A 20,610-nucleotide genomic window follows, 5' to 3' on the forward strand; every position below is an offset into this window, starting at 1 on the left:
AACAGATCTGGAAGGACGAGTCAAAGAAATGTACGCCCATAATCCCCCCCCCCCTCCCCCAAAGAAATGTACCTCAAGAGACAAATGTAGAAATCACTCTTACACCACACTCAGGTAACTGGAGATAGTTAATTTATTATTATTATTATGATAAGTTGGACATACAAATAATAACCAGAAACAGCTAAAGGACTCACCTGAAAGTACTGTTTTATTTATATTTCATTTTATTTGGCATTTGATAGAAGAAATACCACACATTCATACAAATTACAAATGCAATACTTTCCAAACAATTGTTAAAAAATATGTTCTTAAATAACAGTCCTCTGAAAGCAGAATATCTTGACATTATTGATAACGGCCGTATTGTAATTTGACAAGATGTCAAGAATTTATATACAGTCTTTTTACACTGGGTGTCTTAGATGGAATGTATACATTCAGGGATGTGATAGCATTGATCATTTGAAACAAAAAAGACTAGTAAATTTGGGCTCCAAAATGCATACCTGAATAGCTATGGCCACTTCTTAATCTTCAACACTGTGAAATAAATTTCTTCTACTGCAAACTCTTTGCTTTCCACATTTTGAGAAGTGGTAGTATAGATCAAAACAAGAAAAAATATCCAGGGTATCCCTTACAACTTTTGCTACTGTTAAATATCTCTACTATTGAATAACTGCTCATATCTCTTAAGGTAGACATTTCACAATGCGTGTTTACCCCACTTTTTTGCTTCAAATGACCATTCCTAAAATTTATGTTTGGACTTTCAAATGATTATGAAGTACGGGAGTATGGGTGAGCACAAAATTGTTTTGCTCACACTTCATTAGAAGGCAGTCCCTCTGAGGCTCTTGATTAACAGTTGTGTGAGAACTATAACCTCTCTTCTGCCGTCTCCTAAGAGAACCAGCTCATCAGCATAAACCAATAATCTAATCATGTTTGTCAATTCTGTCCTTTGTTTATATGCCTAATATGCTGGAATCATTTTTTCTGGTACTAGAACAAAAAGAACTGATTATAAAGTATTCTCTTTGTTGAGACTAAAATGGGTATTAACCCTTTAACTGCTCTAGACGTGTTAACGCACATGCCTTTGAACTTGTCCTTGTGTGCTCTGAACGTGTTTATGCGCACCACCAGGCCTTCTACCTGGTACTCTGAACGTGTTTACGCCTATAAAGAAAATTTTAATGGTGATCCTATGACATTTTCTGTACATATTACAAGTATTTTTACATTTTTGAGAGATTCTGAATTCTCTCACAGTCCGCCACAAACAGTATCCATTTACACTGTCTAAGGCTTGTTTAAAGCCAACAGTGCACACAGTTTGTAATCACATTCATATATTTCTTCTCATACAGAATTCTTAGTGTAAATATGTTGTCCACAGCACATCTGGTTCTATGGCAGCCACTTTTGCATCAACGTAGAGGCTTCAGTATAGACATTGTCTCTTGATTATTGTATATTAGTTAAATTTTTGCATTTTGAATGTACCAAAGAGACATCTACACTTGCTAAATACGATCAGATCTTTTTGCTTACAAATACCACATGTAATTTTTTTTATTGCAGAAAGCTTGTTCCACGCATACATTACAACTGCTCTTATCTTCCACATTACGAGCTTTCTGCTACCATAAGAGTAACGAGGGAGTGTTTTTCACAAGCACCAAGTTAGCTGTGAAGTACAGTATCCATCTCCTGATGTGAAGGATATCGTAACAGTCAGTTTAAAACCTCACTGAGAATCAGAATAGATAAGATCACTCTGTCTACAATCAAGTTGTAAATGTCTAGAATAATATTCATAAACAAAATTATGGAAAAAATTTCTGTGCCCTAAGGCTTATTTTCTATAGACTGAATATCTGCTTTTCATTACCATCCACGTTCCATTCAATTGTGACGAAACAGATACATTATTAGCATATTCTTACTATTAATTCTTGCAGATGTCAGAGCCGTCCTACATCGGGAGCCTAGAAGCAGAAGTTTCTGCCAGTGAATTTTGGCGTTTCTGTCAGGTGTATCATGTCTGTCAGCAAAAACAACACTCTTTAACAAACAGTGAACTCCGTGTTGCCTGTAGTGTGAAAATTTACTGCAAATTTTTGTGTACAAGCAATGTATTTCAATTTGCACAATAAAGAATATCATAAACATTCAATGGAACATTTATTGGAGGGGGGGGGGGGTGAGGGGTGGGAGGAGGAATGCAACAAAAGCTACAAAACTCTCCACAGGAAGTCTTCAACTGTATAAATACCAGACAACTTTTTTTTATTCAATTATTATGGAGAATATCTCTCAACAATATGGGTGTATTGTGCCTTCTTGACATTATTTACTGTACTGTGTGCCCAAATTATTCCCTCCTCAGTGTGTTACTGATTTAGACTGCTAGAAAATGATATATTATATTTCATTTGCAACACTGCCAAACAGGACTTTAACTGCAACCTCTCAGGTTTTCTCGGTGTGGTCAATTTACTGCTGACCAACTTGTCCAACAGATCTCGAAACCACAGAGAATGTGTATTTCGCAGAGCAACAGAGTGGGCTTCTAACAATGAACAAACATCAAATGTTGTATGGATAGGGAGAGTCCAGCTCTGCTGCAAATAATTATGCGATCACTGATATAACATGGGGTCCACAAGTAACACAATCAAATTCACAATAAATAATTTATTGAACGTATTTGTAAAATTAGTAAAAAATTTTCAAAATAGTGTCCTTCCGCATCAATACATTCTGGAAATTATGTTTCCACGCAGGAAGGCATCCTGGAAAGTCTTCTCCAGAATGCCCTTTAGAGTTGGTGTAACATCAGCCTAGACATTTTCAACTGCGTCCCAGTGCTTCTCTTGCAGGCACTGAGGGAGGGGAGGGGAGGGGAGGGGAGGGAAGAAAGGGGGGGGGGGGAGAAAAAGAAAAAAAGCATGGTAGTCAGGTCAGAACTGTAGGAAGGATGGTAAGCAATAGGATGTGGGTCCTGGACAGAAATTCTATGACAATGAAGGAAAGGCATTGTGGCTTGGTACATAGCCATGGGGCACTTCAGCAGTAAGTAAACCTACTTTTTGGACTTCTGATCACTTTCAAGCAGGAAGCTGTGTTCACAATGGTTCTGGCACATAAAGAAAGTAATGATGGAGAATGCCTCTGGCAACTAAAAAGATAATCAACACAGTTTTCATGCCGGATTTGCTCACACGTGCCTTCTAAAGCCGGGAAGACTTTGTGGTGTTGAACTCTGAAGTCTGCTTTTCTGTTTAAGAGTCAAACTCAAAAATCTGTCTCACTCATGGTGATAACAGAGTTTAAAAAATACGGATCATTTTCACACGTTTCCAAGAGAGCATCAGCACCCTCGCACTTCCTTTTACTGGTCGGTCAATACTTTTCTGATCAGTTTGCTGCACACATTTTTTTGTGCTCCAATATTCAGCTACAATTTTCATTATGGTTACAATTTCTGTGGTCAGCTGGAGGCTTAACTGTTGACCATAATTCAATCAATCATGACATACATCACCTTATTGTCAATTCGCTATTTGCTATTTAGGGAGTAAAATAACTGATGATGGTCGAAGTAGAGAGGATGTAAAATGTAGACTGGAAGGAAAGCGTTTCTGAAGAAGAAAAATTTGTTAACATCGAGTACAGATTTAAGTGTCAGGAAGTCGTTTCTGAAAGTATTTGTATGGAGTGTAGCCATGTATGGAAGTGAAACATGGATGATAAATAGTTTGGACAAGAAGAGAATAAAAGCTTTTGAAATGTGGTGCTATGAGGAGGTATTGAATAGAATTGGGGAGAAGAGGAGTTTGTGGCAAAACTTGACTAAAAGAAGGGACCGGTTGGTAGGACATGTTTTGAGGCATCAAGGGATCACAAATTTAGTACCCAAGGGCAGCGTGGAGGGTAAAAATCGTAGAGGGAGACCAAGAGATGAATACACTAAGCAGATTCAGAAGGATGTAGGTTGCAGTAAGTACTGGGAGATGAAGAAGCTTGCACAGGATAGAGTAGCATGGAGAGCTGCATCAAACCAGTCTCAGGACTGAAGACCACAATGACAACAACATTGTCAATTCAGGAGGCTGACAGACATCCACTGTAGTGTTCATCAGAGGTATTCTTTTGACTCTCCTCAAATAACTTGCGCCATCGGAGAACTTGTGATTTGGACAAGCAATCACTCCCAATGGCCTGTTGCATTAATGGAAACATTTCAGTGGTGAGCTTCCCGAGTGTAACAAAATTTGATAGCATAATGCTGCTGCACAGGAATGATCCATCTCACCACATTACATAACCTAAAAACAGGATTATGCGAAAGCACATCCTGACTGATAGCTCAAAGGCACTGGAAACAGGCACTTTTTGAAGCTACCACACACCATCTGCCTAGCACAGAAAGTTAGGATGAACTACAGTGAACTGTCACGTCATGAAAAAACTGATCTCATTACATATGGAACTCATCCTGGACTTCACAGTGTAGTTAGAGTTCAGACAGTAACTGAATAAGACAGCTGTGTCAGTTGATGAAAAGTTGTGTAAGAAAATGGAAACAACACAGTTATGTTGTCTGATGTATTCCAGGGATATTCCTAACTTGCAGAACTCTCAGATTTCCGGCTGGATCACTTAGTAATTACTCCAAGTTATTTCAGTAGACAGACTCGCTATCTCCAGGTGGCCCCTGATGACTGATGCTCCATTCCTATTGGCAGCCTATACATGCTGCCTGTCAACTTCTCCATCACTCCAGTCCTCTCATTACCCGTACAGCCGCCGTAGTGGATGGTGGCAGTGGTGAAGTTGTGGCACACGGCACCAAACTCTGGTCTCCAGTGTCTGTGATATGTGACAGAGGGAATATCAACCAGCATATTTAGGACACTGACAGCAGCAGAACAGCAGTCATCAGAGACCACTTGAAAATGGCCACAAGTCTGTTTGCTGAAATATCGTGCAGTAATTACAGTGCGACCCGGTCAGACACCAGACAATTTTATGAGTTAAAAACAACTCCGCTGAACATCCAAAAGTACATCATTAGGACTTTCCCTTGTGGCCGTGATGGCAATGTGCACAATGTTTGTGATGTTCAGTGTATGTAGTCAATTGTCTTTCCATATCTGCATTTTTATCTGTTCTCCTTTATACATCACTAATCTACTAGAGCCAAAGGCAGATACGATGTTCTGCAGAGACACATTAGAGGGACTGTGTGATAACGAGACACAAATATATGGCAAATTATCCACTCTGTACTATATTTGTAGATAGAACCTTTAATTCTCAAGTGATCAGTAGTTATCACACTACTAGTTACAACTGAGAAATAAGTGCTTCAACAATTAGAGTCTGGTAAATATCTTTTCATTCATGGCCAGTTTTGATGTTATCTTTTGACAGCTTATTTTTTAAATTTATTCTTTATTTGATTTTTTTTTTCTTTTTCAGTTTTATGTTGAAAATGAAAATATAACATCATTTACCAAGTACATTACATTTATTAGGCATTACACGGCACATTTATTTACACATTTGGGGAAAAAAGAAACAAGTTACATGACACCTAATCAATTAAAGAAGATACATTTGACAAGATCCACATTTCCTTCTAACACAAAAAGTTCCTTTTCCACTAAATTTTGAAAGGATGAAAATTTCTCAAAAACATCTACACTGGTAAAATGTAGCATTCCAGGTGCCCCCATGACGAACACACTGCTTTGTCAGCATTCATAGAATTCATCATCATCTAGGAACTGAAACAATAACTTATGGTTGTGAACACAAATTTGCATGATCTGTGGCCATAAGAGTTGCCAGTCTAGTTTGAAGGTGCGAGTTACAGTGTTTCCTTCTGTTCTACCTAAATTATTTTTGTCTGTTCTTAAAAAAACTTGCACAATAAAATCATTTGCCTCACAATAACTGCTGCTTTAAATTGGAAGCGTATTCATACAAGTAGGGTATTTTGAAGACTCTGAGGATACAATAGTGTTCATTAAATCACTAGCATGTTCTCTGACAAACATGATCTCCTCAAGCAATGAATTGATTCCTTTTTTTAGAAAATCATCTGCTAATGAACTCCACTATTTCTTCAAAGCATTCTGCCACGTAAGTGGCTGTGAAAAGGAAACACCTTCAGATCCCTCCTCCTCTGCTTCAAACCCTGCAAATACAAATACTTTCTGATTCTTGTGTTCTGGGTTGGGGTTGGGTTGTTTGAGGGAAGAGACCAAACTGTGAGGTCATCGGTCTCATCGGATTAGGCAAGGAAGTCAGCCGTGCCCTTTCAAAGGAACCATCCTGGCATTTGCCTGAAGTGACTTAGGGAAATCACAGAAAACCTAAATCAGGATGGCCGGATGTGGGATTGAACCGTTGTCCTCCTGAATGTGAGTCCAGTGTGCTAACCACAGCGCCACCTCGCTCAGTTTGTGTTCTGGATAACATTCTGTGCAGTGTTCAGTTTCAAAAATTACTTTCAAAAACTGTTTGCAACTAGTCTCTGTAAATCCATCTTTATACAGGATGGTCGAGGAACTTCATCTATCCAACATGAAATACATGTGTGTGTGTGTGTGTGTGTGTGTGTGTGTGTGTGTGTCCATTTCATATTTGCAATTAAATTCACCTATCATTAAACATGGCTTATGTCATCTCCCATAACTGTTTTTGAAGAGCTGACACGATTGTTCATATACAGAGTGAAACAGAAAAATGGGCACTTTTAAAACGTGTAGTGCCAGCATATCAGTTGGCATAACTGCAGAACAGGGATCTTGAGCCATAAACAATATTGCCATTTAATAATCATGGATCAGTAGAGTCGCACACAGCATGCTTTTGCCATGAAAATGTTTTACAAAAGCAATAATAGTTTGGAAAGTGTGGAGATGCAGTTCCAACATTTTTTTTCAAGTTACGGCAGCACGGTTGAGTTCCCTAGACACACGCAAAAATTTTGAAGAGACTGGATCTGCTCTCAAAAAGAAACCACCAGCATGACCAAGAAGTGTTCATGCTCCACAGAACAATGAAGCTGTATGGGTTTCAGTCTTACAGAGCCCATTGGATTCAATTCACAAGCAAGCAGATGCAGACAGTGTCCCAGGAGTGTGTTCCTCATATTCTGCATCACGATTTAAAAGTTCATCTGTGTGAGACACAGATTATGCAATAACTGGAAGACAATCAACAACTGCAATTAGAATTCTGTCAGCAAATTATGACAAATCAATATGACGACAATGGATTTCTGGGCAAGCTGTAAATATCATATGAGGCCAGTTTTCATCTCTCAGGTTACATGAGCAAGCATAACTATAGTTACTGGGCAGGCAACCCTAATGAACTTCATAAATGGATTTACATGTCGGCAGGTGACAGTACAATGCGTAGTTTCTCAGCGGATGGCACTATTTAGAAATGAAGAGCCAATCACAGTTATTGTCACTTCAGATTGGTATGTTGAGAAGTTGCATCTGCATTGAACAGTATTCCACAACTTCATAAAATCTGGTTTCAACAGGATGGTGCTACATCACACTGCAAGGCAACCAATGGCAACTGTGCAAGAATTAATCATTAACTGTGTCATTTGGAGATTCAGTGGTGTTCTGTTGCCCCCAAGAACACTATTTCCCTGTTTGTGATTTTTTCTTGTGGGCAAACTTAAGAGTCAGGTCGAAATAACTCGGCCAAGAACACTGGATGAAATGAAACAAAATTTGTGGTATCCCTGCTGAGATGCTGCAGCAATCAATGAGAAACCTCAAGAGCAGATTGGAAGAATTCATGCAGGACGCCAACTACAGGATGCAGTTTTCAAACATTGATTATTTAGATTATTGTCTTTTAAAAAGCAAGTTGTTGTGGTTCAGTTGCTGTTATCGCTTTTTGTGACTTTTTATTTTCATCGGGTGTTTCAAAAGTTCACCTTTTTCTGTAGCTAGCACAGTCACTTATAATTGCCTTTACAATGTCACACTGAGTGTTATGATATTGCAGATCAACCAATATTGCATGAGCACACTGTGTCGAAGTTGCTGTATCGAGGTGCTTAATACCTGCTACAAAAAGTAGTTGCTCATTCCAAGCTTCAGGTTTCTACAACAGCACAACAACAACAACAACAACAACACGACCAGTTCTGTCAGTCATCACATCGGTTAATATGACAAAATCCTTTCCAGCTAGTTGCTCATCACAGTACCACAAAATTTCTTACTTTATTAAATATACAGTTGCAACTCAGAAATTATAATCTGACTCTAATGCTGTTTGCCACCATTAAACACATGAACCACGGACCTTGCCATTGGTGGGGAGGCTTGTGTGCCTCAGCTATACAGATAGTCATACCGTAGGTGCAACCGCAATGGAGCGGTATCTGTAGAGAGGCCAGACAAACAGGTGGATCCTGAAGAGGGGCAGCAGCCTTTCATGTAGTTGCAGGGGCAACAGTCTCGACGATCAACTGATCTGGCCTTTTAACATCAGCCAAAATGGTCTTGCTGTGCTATTACTCATAATGGCTGAAGGGAAGAGAAAACTACAGCCATGATTTTTCCCAAGGGCATGCAGCTTTACTGCATGATTAAATGATTATGGCAACCTCTTGGGCAAAATACTGTGGAGATAAAATAGTCCCCCACTCAGATCTCTGGGCATGGGCAGGGATTACTCAGGAGGGGGTCATCATCAGCAGAAACAAAACTGGCATTCTGCAGATCAGAGCGTGGAATGTCAGATTCCTTAATCAGGCAGGTACGTCAGAAAATTTACAAAGGGAAGTGGATAAGTTGAAGTTAGACTTAGTGAAGTCTGGTGGCATGAGGAACAAGACTTTTGGTCAGGTGAATACAGGGTTATAAGCACAAAATCAAACAGGGGTAATGCAGGAGTAGGTTTAATAATGAATTAAAAAATAATAGGAATGCAGATAAGCTACTACGAACAGCATAGTGAATGCATTATTGTGGCCAAGATAGATACGAAGCCCACACCTACCACAGTAGTAGTAGTAGTAGTAGTAGTAGTAGTGCCAACTAGCTCCGGAGATGAAGAGATTGAAGAAATGTATAATGCGATAAAAGAAATTATTCAGATAGTTAAGAGAGATGAAAATTTAGTAGTCAAGAGGGACTGGAATTCAATAGTAGGAAAAGGAAGAGAAGAAAAAGTAGTAGGTGAATATAGACTGGGGATAAGGAATGAAAGGGGAAGCCGGCTGGTAGAATTTAGCACAGAACGTAACTTAATCATAGCTAAAACTTAGTTTAAGAATCATGAAAGAAGATTGTACACATGGAAGGGGCCTGGAGACAATGAAAGGTTTCAAACAGATTATGTAATGGTAAGACAGAGATTTAGGAACCAGGTTTTAAATTGTAAGACATTTCCGGGGGCAGGTGTGGACTCTGACCACAATTTATTGGTAATGAAATGTAGATTGAAACTAAAGAAACTCAAAAAAGGTAGGAATTTAAGGAGATGAGACCTGGATAAACTGAAAGAATAAGAGGTTACAGGGTGTTTTAAAGAGAGTATCAGGGAATGATTGACAAGAACAGAGGAAGGAAATACAGTAGAAGAAGAATGGGTAGCTTGGAAAGATGGAATAATGAAAGCAGCAGAGGATGAAGAAGGGAAAAAGAAGAGTGCTAGTAGAAATCCTTGGATAATTAAGAAATATTTAATTTAATTGATGAAAGGAGAAAATATAAAAATGCAGTAAATGAAGCAGGCAAAAGGAAAACAAACGTCTCAAAAATGATATTGACAGGAAGTGCAAAATGGCTAAGCAGGGATGGCTAGAGGTCAAATGCAAGGCTGTAGAAGCATGTATCACTAGGGACAAGATAGATACTGCATACAGAAAAAAGAGAGACCTTTGGAGGAAAGAGGACCACCTGTATGAATATCAAGAGCTCAGATGGAACACCCACCCTAAGCAAAGAAGGGAAAACAAAGATGGAAGGAGTAAATAGAGGGTCTGTAAAAGGGAAATGTACTTGAGGGCAATATTATGGAAATGGAAGAGGACATAGATGAAGATGAAATGAGAGCTACGATACTGGGTGAAGAATTTGACTGAACACTGAAAGACCTAAGTTGAAACAAGGCCCCAGGACTAGACAACATTCCATTACAACTATTGATGGCCTTGGGAGAGCCAGTCCTGACAAAACTCTACCACCTGATGAGCAAGATGTATGAGACAGGTGAAATTCCCTCAAACTTCAAGAAGAATATAATAATTCCATTCCCAAAGAAAACAGGTGTTTACAGGTGTGAAAATTATTGAACTATCAGTTTAATAACTCACATCTGCAAAATAGTAACACAAATTCTTTACAGATGAATGAAAAAAACTGGCAGAAGCCTAAAGCACTCCATCTTCAGGCCACAAGTGTCCCATCGGGACCATCCAACCGCCGTGTCATCCTCACATAAGGATGTGGATAGGAGGGGCGTGTGGTCAATACACCACTCTCCCAGTCGTTATGATAGTTTTCTTTGACCAGAGCCGCTACTATTCGGTCGAGTAGCTCCTCAATTACCATCACGAGGCTGAGTGCATCCCGAAAAATGGCAACAGTGCATGGCGGCTGGACGGTCACCCATGCAAGTGCCGGCCACGCCCGACAGCGCATAACTTCGGTGATCTCATGGGAACCAGTGTATCGACTGCGCCAAGGCCATTGCGGCAGAAGTCAACCTCAGGGAAAATCAGTTTGGACTCCGTAGGTATGTTGGAACATGTGAGGCAATACTGACCCTACGACTTATCTTAGGAGATTAAGGAAAGGCAAACTTGTTTCTAGCATTTGTAGATTTAGAGAAAGCTTTTGAGAATGCTGAGTGGAATACTCTCTTTCAGATTCTGAAGGTGGCAGGGGTAAAACAAAGGGAGCAAAAGGCTATTTACAATTTGTACAGAAACCAGATGGCAGTTGTAAGAGACAAGGGGCTGAGAGGGAAGCAGTGGATGAGCAGGGAGTGAGAAAGGGTTGTAACCTATCCTTGATGTTATTCAATCTGTATATTTAGCAAGCAGTAAAGGAAAGGAAAGGAAAGGAAAGGAAAATTTGGAGTAGAAATTGAAATCCATGGAGAAGAAATAAAAACTTTGATGTTTACTGATGACATTGTAGCTCTCTCAGAAACAGCAAAGCACCTGGAAGAGCAGCTGAACAGAATGGACAGTGCCTTGAAAGGAGGGTATAAGATGAACAACAACAAAAGCAAAACGAGGATAATGAAATGTAGTCGAATTAAGTCGGGTATTGCTGAGGGAATTAGATTAGGAAATGAGACACTTACAGTAGTAAATGAGTTTGTTATTCGGGGAGCAAAATAACTGATGATGGTCTGAGTAGAGAGGATATAAAATGTAGACTGGCAATGGCAAGGAAAGCGTTTCTGAAGAAGAGAAATTTGTTAACATCGAATATAGATTTATGTATCAGGAAGTCGTTTCTGAAAGTATTTGTATGGAGTGTAGCCATGTATGGAAGTGAAACATGGACGATAAATAGTTTGGACAAGAAGAGAATAGAAGCTTTCGAAATGTGGTGCTACAGAAGAATGCTGAAGATTAGATGGGTAGATCACATAACTAATGAGGAAGTATTGAACAGGATTGGGGAGAAGAGAAGTTTGTGGCACAACTTGACTAGAAGAAGGGATCGATTGGTAGGACATGTTCTGAGGCATCAAGGGATCACCAGTTTAGTATCGGAGGGCAGCGTGGAGGGTAAAAATCGTAGAGGGAGACCAAGAGATGAATACACTAAGCAGATTCAGAAGGATGTAGGTTGCAGTAAGTACTGGGAGATGAATAAGCTTGCACAGGATAGAGCAGCATGGAGAGCTGCATCAAACCAGTCTCGGGACTGAACACCACAACAACAACAAACATATCTTACCTCCAACAAATTCATTCACCTACTGCTGAAAACACTCCATTTTCCAGCTTGTAGAGTGTAACCAAGGTTCTTCAAGCCTAGTTTCACAGTCATTTTTTCTTCTTAGCCATTTCAAATCTGTTGCTAAATGAAGACTGCCACTTTAACAGCTCACTGCCAAGTTACTATCCATTCCCCCTATGGCTTTTACACTGCATATGTTTTAAAACAGTATCTTCCCAATCCCTTGAATTTCTGATGTTGAACATTTTCCCAAAATAATATTGACAGATTGAGACCACATAAATTGCCAACTTCAAATTCCTGTGGCCTGTTTGCACTAACCGCATATTTCCATATTCTCACAATCACAAATATTACTTTAGCAAACTACTTCTCAAACAAGTTCAGCATAAGGAATCAGATTGTTTTCGTTTGACTTTTCTCAAGAAAACAGTGAAACACTGTAAGACATCTATGTGAAACAACGAAACTACACAATACAGTTGTATGAATTATAGCTTGCTAAACACAGTTTTAGCAGACTGACTTTAATCCATTGGCTTATGCAACTGACTCAGAACTAGTTGCAGGTTTCAAGTCTGTTATTACATTGCCAGCTGTGAGATGGACCGAGCAGTTATAGCATCTTCTTAGTGTTTCTTCTTCTCTGTTAAATGGTTCAAATGGCTGTGAGCACTATGGGACTTAACTTCTGAGGTCATCAGTTCCCTAGAACTTAGAACGACTTAAACCTAACTAACCTAAGGACATCACACAACACCCAGCCATCACGAGGCAGAGAAAATCCCTGACCCCGCCGGGATTCGAACCTGGGAACCCGGGCGTGGGGAAGCGAGAATGCTACCGCACGACCACGAGATGCGGGCTCTTCTCTGTTACAAGATGATATGACATGTTATATAGCATTGGAAAGCAGAGAAACCGCTCTATTCAGTGTTGTATGACACTATCTCTTTCAAACGATGGAATATCCAGGTAGAAATATCAATAATGTAGAAAAAGATAAGAGTGCTACTTACTGGAAAACAGACACATCAAGGCACAATTAAAAGACACATCACCAGTCAAATCCAGCATTCTGACCCCGAGATGCTAGCTGTAGCGGAAAGCTTTATGTAAGTGTCTTAATTGCACCTGTCTGCAACTTTACGTGTCTTTTTTACAGTAAGTAAAAATCTGCCTTTTCCCACACTATTTCTTTCAATATTTTGCATGTTAAAACCAATAGTTTACAGGTTTTGTTAGTTTTATCCCTCCCCATCACTATCATCAGGAAAACACCCTCCAGAAACTGTGTAGTGTGAGTGCAAGAAATGTCTAGAGGCATTGCACATGCATGTATTTTTTTAGGGTATATGACACCAACACAAACCTCGTCACTCTCATCGCATCAATAAATAATAAGCATAGATTTATGAAGAATTCCTACCAAAAAATTATGTAACTTTGAAAAAAGTGTGTTAGACAAAATATGGAACGGGAGGTGGGGGACGGGGGCACGCCTAAAACTATTTCTTCTGAAAGCTAGCAAAATTATGTCATTGTTTTACCCTGTGAGCCTGACAATGACTCAATGCTTCTGCTATTCTATTGTGTGAGGGGTCTCCCTTACTCCTAAATTATTTAAATCTACATCTGTGGTGGACATAGTCCTGTTCTAAATTGTTTATGACCCAAGCTTGTGAATTTTTGAATACTGGGTAATGAACACAAATCCCAAGTGCTTACCATCGGTGTCTAGTATTTACAAATGCGGAGGTACAGTAACAATAATTAGAAAACTTAGAACCACAGGAATTCAAGTTGCATTACATGTTGATGTGTTCAATAATTATACATTGATAGCATAATAGTTATCAGTGAAATGAAATAAGCATTTGACAATCTCTACTACGGTGCTCCGACAGTGTAGTGTTCATTACTAAAACATTCAGTGAGATCCATCACAGCCACGCTAGCGGCCATATGTTTGCTCACATTAAATCACTGATATTTTGTAATTTTACAGACCTTTAATGCTGTGTGTGGTGTGTGGGAACTTTTGCATGCAGCAGAAAGAAAACTATTTTGAGAACAGAACCACACACACAGAACTAATATTCAAAATATATGTAAAATCCCACAGCACACTAAAATGGGAAGAAACGTGTTGTGCTATGCACGAATAAATTTAAATGGTAGAGTAACTTTATTATTTTAATCATTATTGACACAGTTGTAGGCCTGGTTAAATATACAGAAAAGGGGAAAAAAACAATTACCTCGGATATCCCAGTCAAAAATACACTATATCCTGGGTGAACATACATTTTTTTCCGTGTTAAGTGACAATACACTTTCCCATGGAGCTGTAAAACTTGTCAATCCTTTGAATGATAAAAGCTTTATACATTGGCGTAGAAATTTCCTATACTTTAGGAAATGTAACATATTAAAAAAAAAAAAAATCCAAAAATATTTGATACAGGGCAACATGTACACTGTGTATTCTGTGTATTTTAATATTACGAAAGTATAAAGACGAATTCTACCTAATACAGTATGTTAGTTTCTGAAGCACTTAAATTGAGATGGCACTGCGCGATGTGCTTTTGTAAGTCAATAACAAAACATGCTACATGATCTTGCCAGCCTATGACAACAGATATTCAGACCATATGGCACGTAATGTAGCTGTCCACTAGTGCCATGATTTAAGCAGCATAAACACACAAATAGGAAAAGTTAAATGTTTAAATTAATACACACAGTCTAGCAACAAGAAAAGCTAAGATGTCATGTGTAATATTTTGTCTTTTTTTAGCATATGTTACTCTTTAAGATATATCAATCACAAACATACCGATAAATTTTTAAATAATGGCATAAATGGCACATCTTATGGCCTCAAAATTTTTCTGCATGGCTAGTCCTCAAACTGTTAAGTTTGGACTGAGAGTCAAATGCTCCAGGATTTTATAAAATCGCCACACATTCTCATACATAACATCATTCAGCATGTGGAGAAGGAAATTTACCTGAAAGTAGCGCTTTTCAAACCACCACTCACAAAATTTTCCACAACCAGATTGGAAATGTAAACAGTTGTAACAGCACGCTCATTGAAAGCAGTTTGTTGTTGCGAAGCATTGTGTAGTCTTCGCCCTAAAGTCTCCTACACGTTTTGTTGTGTGTACACTGTGTTTTGTTGTTGTAATCGGCACATTTTCTTTGCAACTGGAATTTTATTTTCAGGTTATTCTCCCATTTATGTTTTACTGCTACAGTAATATTCTGCAGCAGCTGGCTAAAGTAAATTTCTTTGTTAAAGCATGCGTACTTACAACTCAAAATTACAAATATTTAACTGAAAACTAAAACATTCCTCGAGTTCTAAAAAATTTCCGGATTTTTCCCAGATGAAAAAGTTTCAATTTTTTTCCAGGATTTACCAGTTGTCCCAGAGCACGAACACCCCATAAGGTTTCCTACAAACTCTTTATAAAGAATGAAACCAAGATACCAGATTTTCCATCAGTCTATGTTGGTTATGCCCTGAAGAGGAAATATGAGTTGAAACAATATTCAGATGCGGATCTTTCAGTATTTAAGACCTATACCAAGAAGAGAGAGAAAGTTTTGTGAGCTGAATGTGTCGCTCATAAGTATGTTGCTCACTAGCTACCCAATGTGCTTCACCTCCTTTTGAGATATCTGCTGAGCACAAAGGAGCAATCTGAATCCTCACTGCTGAGTCTCCACAAGTCCACTCATGCTTTGCAAGCAAATGTGACACTCAGACAGCAACATAAGATCCAGAAAATCTGGTACTAGTGAATTAGAAGAAGAAGAAGAAGAAGAAGAAGAAGAAGAAGAAGAAGAGATGATAAAGTGCAGTCTGTTGCATGTCAATAGAAGGTTTCTTTTGACGGTAATCGTAATCTTATCAAGATTGATTGAGTAGTCTGTACAACAACAGGGATTAACTGAAAAGTACTCAGATGATAATAATAATAATAATAATAATAATAATAATAATAATAATAATAATGCTAATATTTGCAGTCCTGTTTCATGGGTGGTGGTGTTTGCAAACATAGACTTTCACACCTCGTACTTAAGTTCTTGGTGATTTCCGTTGCATGGGCAGCAGGATGTTGCCTAACACAGAACTCCATGCCTAACACGTCATCTCTTACAGATATCCGCAGAGACCAAACTTCAGGCACAGAAAAACACCCAACAACTAAAATCAAGAACATCATTCACAAAATTGTGACAACATGAATGTACGCAGCAGAGAAAACACACAACTCTTCCTACAAAACATTCACTGTGACTCTACACAAAGAGGTTTCATCAGTAGACATTAAAGGATTTCTTAGCATAATATTGAACATGGCTCTGAATTTAAAGGTGAAATTAGGTGATGAGCCGTGTGTACTTCCATCTTTCCATGACTCGTTTCCTGAGCGTTGTGTGGAGCCAATATTTTTGGTAATCAAGTGTTTGGGCGCATCGGACTCTAGCATCTTGTTGCTGTCTTTTATTGCTTCGCTTCTATTTCCCTTTTCCGCTGTTGTTCAGGGTTGGTCTTTTATGAAGCTCTTTCGTTTAAACTCCCGCCCGTAGTGTACCCACTATCGATTGTGAGTTCTGTCTTTGGTGTACTTAGAAACCGTAGGTTGATAACATGACCGACTCACGTGTTTATTGCAGCAGACTCTTTGACCTGTACTATTTATAGGCGAGTGCAGTCATGCTGGAGGAGGTTGTCACACAGTAGTCTTCGTGTCTGCTCTGGTGATGTCGATATCCTGCCTTCTGCGTACGGGTGTTGTTATCGAACCCGCACATCTACCCGTGGGGGAACGCCAGCCTCATTGGGCCCCTCTGTCCGCTCTTCACTGGTTGTCTGCAGGAGACGGGTGGCAGTCTAATCATCGCCTGCATCGACAAAGGCAAACAAACAGTAACCATCATGTAGCGGCAGAGCGGGTTTGAGTCTGGGAGCAGTTCAGCTGGGTCGGTGTCTGCCGGGACGATTGGGGACGGCTAAGAATTGTGCAGAGCAGTCCCGGACAAACGACGAAGTGCGCCAAGGGAAAGGAGAAAAGAAGTTAGTGTGAATGTTTCAAGTTGATCGTCCTTTGGGATTGAGTTCATCCAGTCGTCTTTTCCGCCTTGTGGCCACTGCTGTGGCAATCCTCTGTTCTGTTCACTGGTGCAATTCTGACAGTGCAGATCCCTCCACTCATCATTGCTAACTGGTGTAGTGGTGTATTTTGGTAGTTATTTGCGTATGTTTGCACTTCTATGGTTTGGCAGTTCATCTTCCCGCCCTGTGGTTGCAGAATTTCGGGTGGGGAGTTAGTTCCTTGTCTCCAGAATGAGATTTTCACTCTGCAGCGGAGTGTGCGCTGATATGAAAGTTCCTTGTCTCCCAAGATCTAGTGCTGCATTATTAAGGTTAATTCTAGTTCAGTCTAGTGTTCTGTTAATCTCTGGGTATGTGTGTCCGCCACACTATTTGCACTCTATTTATTCTAAGTGAGTTGCACTGACAGTAGTTGGGGGTTCGAGTCCTGTCACGGAGCTGATACGGGATCAAATTGGTTTCGGCTTGTCAGTTGGAGGATGTTGCCTTAGAGGTTTGTTAACATTGGCACGTCAGCGTTGTCTAGTGCTACTGGGACCTACAGAAGAACATTGTGCTGATTAGGGAATGTTGTTACACGTTCTTGTTTTCATTTCGATACCGGTATTTGTGAAGTCAACCGCATGAAGTAAGATCTGTTCTGAAGCTATGCTGGATCTTGCACTCTTGAGATTTTTGGTTTGGTTTTGTTTTGATCCCGACTATTTGGGTGTCAGGAATATGGAACTGTGTTGTTAATGTTTGGCTTGACAGCGGATACGAGGCTAGTTTAGTACGTGTGTAGTGGCATGGCGTCTTCGTGAAGGTTTGCCCGCTAGATTGATATTGCGTCTCCTCAAAAACCCCTTGTTAAAAGAGAAGAAGAAGAAAAACCCCTTGTTAAAAGAGAAGAAGAAGAAAAAAAACTTTAGAAATACCTTCTACTTGCATTAACTATCTTACCTATCACTTAAGTAAACATCTGCTCAGTGATAAGCTAATGAGAGCACCTATCCTAAAAGCAACTAGTGCACTTCTGTTATGGTGGCCCTCGTGCCTATTTTAGTCCGAAAGATTGTATAAACTGGCTTACATGCTCCGTATCGAACTTCTGACGCTATTTTTTTGAGTGATTGTGGATTATTAAAATTGATTATAGTGCAAATGTTTATATTTTCCCAACCGTGCTTATAAGTTATTAATGTGATTGGCTGGAATGTAATACGAAAGTTTTAGGACCATAGGTTGTCCAGGTAGAAATTTTGAAGCCATCTGTGTTGTGAATTTATGTATTCATGTTTGATATTGCAATGAGAATTTAAATGTGGTAAACCCACGCTTTGTGATTAGTAATTAAAGATTTAAGAGTGCGTTCACTTAGCGCTCACTTATGTGTTGTGTTAATATTATTTTTAAAAATTATAATAGTCATTTTAGTTTCTTAAATTAAAGTCTTTCCAATTAAAAAGTTGTGGCCCTCCCATTTTGGGCAATTGTAAACATCGAAGCAGGATTTACGTAGTTGGTGTTATGTATTGTATGTTATGAATAAATTATTTGTGTGTTAAATCACGTCTGATATGTCAATTCCTTGTTCCCGTCCACACCTTGGTCGTAGTCTTTTAATATTAAATGATCAGACCACCGTTCCAGGTGACTATCTTGCTGCACATTGGTTACACCAAATTCCATTCTTAAGGAATATTTTCTCTCAGCTTTGATTTTCTCAGACATCCAATAATCCTCCATCACAACTACAATACACAGCAGCTGTAGAGAACACAATTGTCAGAGAAAAAGAGGAGTGGAAAGGGTTAAAACAAAATAAAGATTCCATTACTTTTATGTGAATTCCATATTCTATCACTAAGGCTGGAGACCTCGCCACACAATGTCTCGAGTGTCTGTCAGTGTACCTTTCTCCCTCTCGAGCATGCAGCCGAGTTCTAGAGACCCTGTGGGCTTGATGGTGGGCGGTGGGGGAGTGGCTGCCCCACCTGGCAGGAAGCCGAGACTGCCGTTGGGGGCGTTCGACAGGCGGCGCACACTGGCCTGCAGAGGGCCAGACACGGAGGAACTTGAGGCCGCGGTACCGGGGTCCTGCAAGGCAAACGTTACATCAAAATGAGACTTGTAACTTTAAGGCAACGTACCAATGCTCCAAATATCAACAAGTAATACTTTACTTTGCAACATTCACTGATAAACGGTCCAACAATGGAATTAGAATTATTTTATTATCTACAATCATGGTTGTTTAACTATCTCATACTTCATAAAGAAATGCCATGACTCCATCTCGTTTCCACAATTGTGCAATCTGATAAATCACTTTTTTCAAAACAAGTTCAAAGCAGAGTTCACAGACAAGCGGAGTTTTACTAAGTTACATTTCAGTGAGCTGTCTTCTCTTTATGGATTGCATTCTCATTAAACCAAATTAGTGAGGCTGCAAAATTGCTCGTGTCTCCAGATTGAAAGGAAAAAAAGGTTAACGTAACAATGAACTCTTTCTCAATGGATTTGTTATGTTAAATATCCTCAATGTGCTTGTCATGTTAATTATCAACGAACAGCCGAAATATCAACAGTAACCACCATTCTTAAGAGTCACACTGAGCAGAATTCAGCCCCCACCCCTCCCACCCCTATTATGTGTCTTGATGGAAACTAAGATATTACATATGACATTTAAATCACTGGCAACAATGTAATCTCTGGCCATGATGGGCAGTACAACATCTATTATATAAGTGTTATTTCTTCAACAGTATGTTAGTTTCCTGACAAAGACAATCGTGATTATTTATTTAACACAACAGGTTTACCAAGAACGGTTCATAAAATAAGTACTCACAGAAGCTTAGATCCACAGTCAACACAGATTTGATATAAAGCAACATTAGCAAATAAAAAGAACAGCAGGGCGGAGGGCAAGGAGGAGGGGTGTTGGGAAAATAGTAAAAAGAAAAAGAGTAGTGGTGGTGGAATGAGGAACAGAGTTGGCTAATTAGGTTTTGAAAGACACTGTCTGGAACTTTAGCAACATTTTCGTTCTTGTTTCTGTTTCTAATGACCTCAACACCTCCATTACAAAGTGAATAGTTACTTTCATTATGACCATAATGATGATGATAATAATAAAAATAATAACAACAACAATAACATTGTGCCATTCATTAATTTTGGACCTGAAGATTTCACAGTTTTACCACAACTTCTGGTTTTTTGCCAATTTCAGATCAGTTTTTATCTCTCCATTTCATTTATCGTATGTCCCAGCTTTATTGCTGTTTTCAAAGAATTCACATATTTGTTTTTTAAGTCTGCCTGGGTTCACTCTTAATTTTTCAACAGAATCTTAACTTGTTTTGTCATGTCACTATGGGTATTTTGGGATTGTTTGATTTCCTGTTTGCTTCTGTGTTTGTATTATTCATCTAAAAGTTCTGGGCATAGGATATTTATGGTTTTAAGTTTCTTTTCTTAAGTGTTTAAATATCTGTT

At 39.2% G+C, this 20,610-nt stretch overlaps 1 protein-coding gene across 6 annotated transcripts in view; it reads right to left on the bottom strand.

Moving 5' to 3' along the window:
* The window catches only part of LOC126292314 (pecanex-like protein 1), a 274,150-nt gene that overhangs the window by 212,374 nt on the left and 41,166 nt on the right, over window positions 1–20,610 (bottom strand). For all 6 annotated transcript variants that reach the window (XM_049986247.1, XM_049986250.1, XM_049986251.1 and 3 more), the window contains one exon: window positions 19,020–19,203. In XM_049986247.1, the coding sequence (XP_049842204.1) occupies window positions 19,020–19,203 (184 nt within the window). The remainder of the gene's footprint in view (window positions 1–19,019; window positions 19,204–20,610) is intronic.

This window comes from Schistocerca gregaria, chromosome 9, assembly GCF_023897955.1.
Source record: "Schistocerca gregaria isolate iqSchGreg1 chromosome 9, iqSchGreg1.2, whole genome shotgun sequence".
In the NCBI taxonomy this organism is placed as follows: Eukaryota; Metazoa; Arthropoda; class Insecta; order Orthoptera; family Acrididae; genus Schistocerca; species Schistocerca gregaria.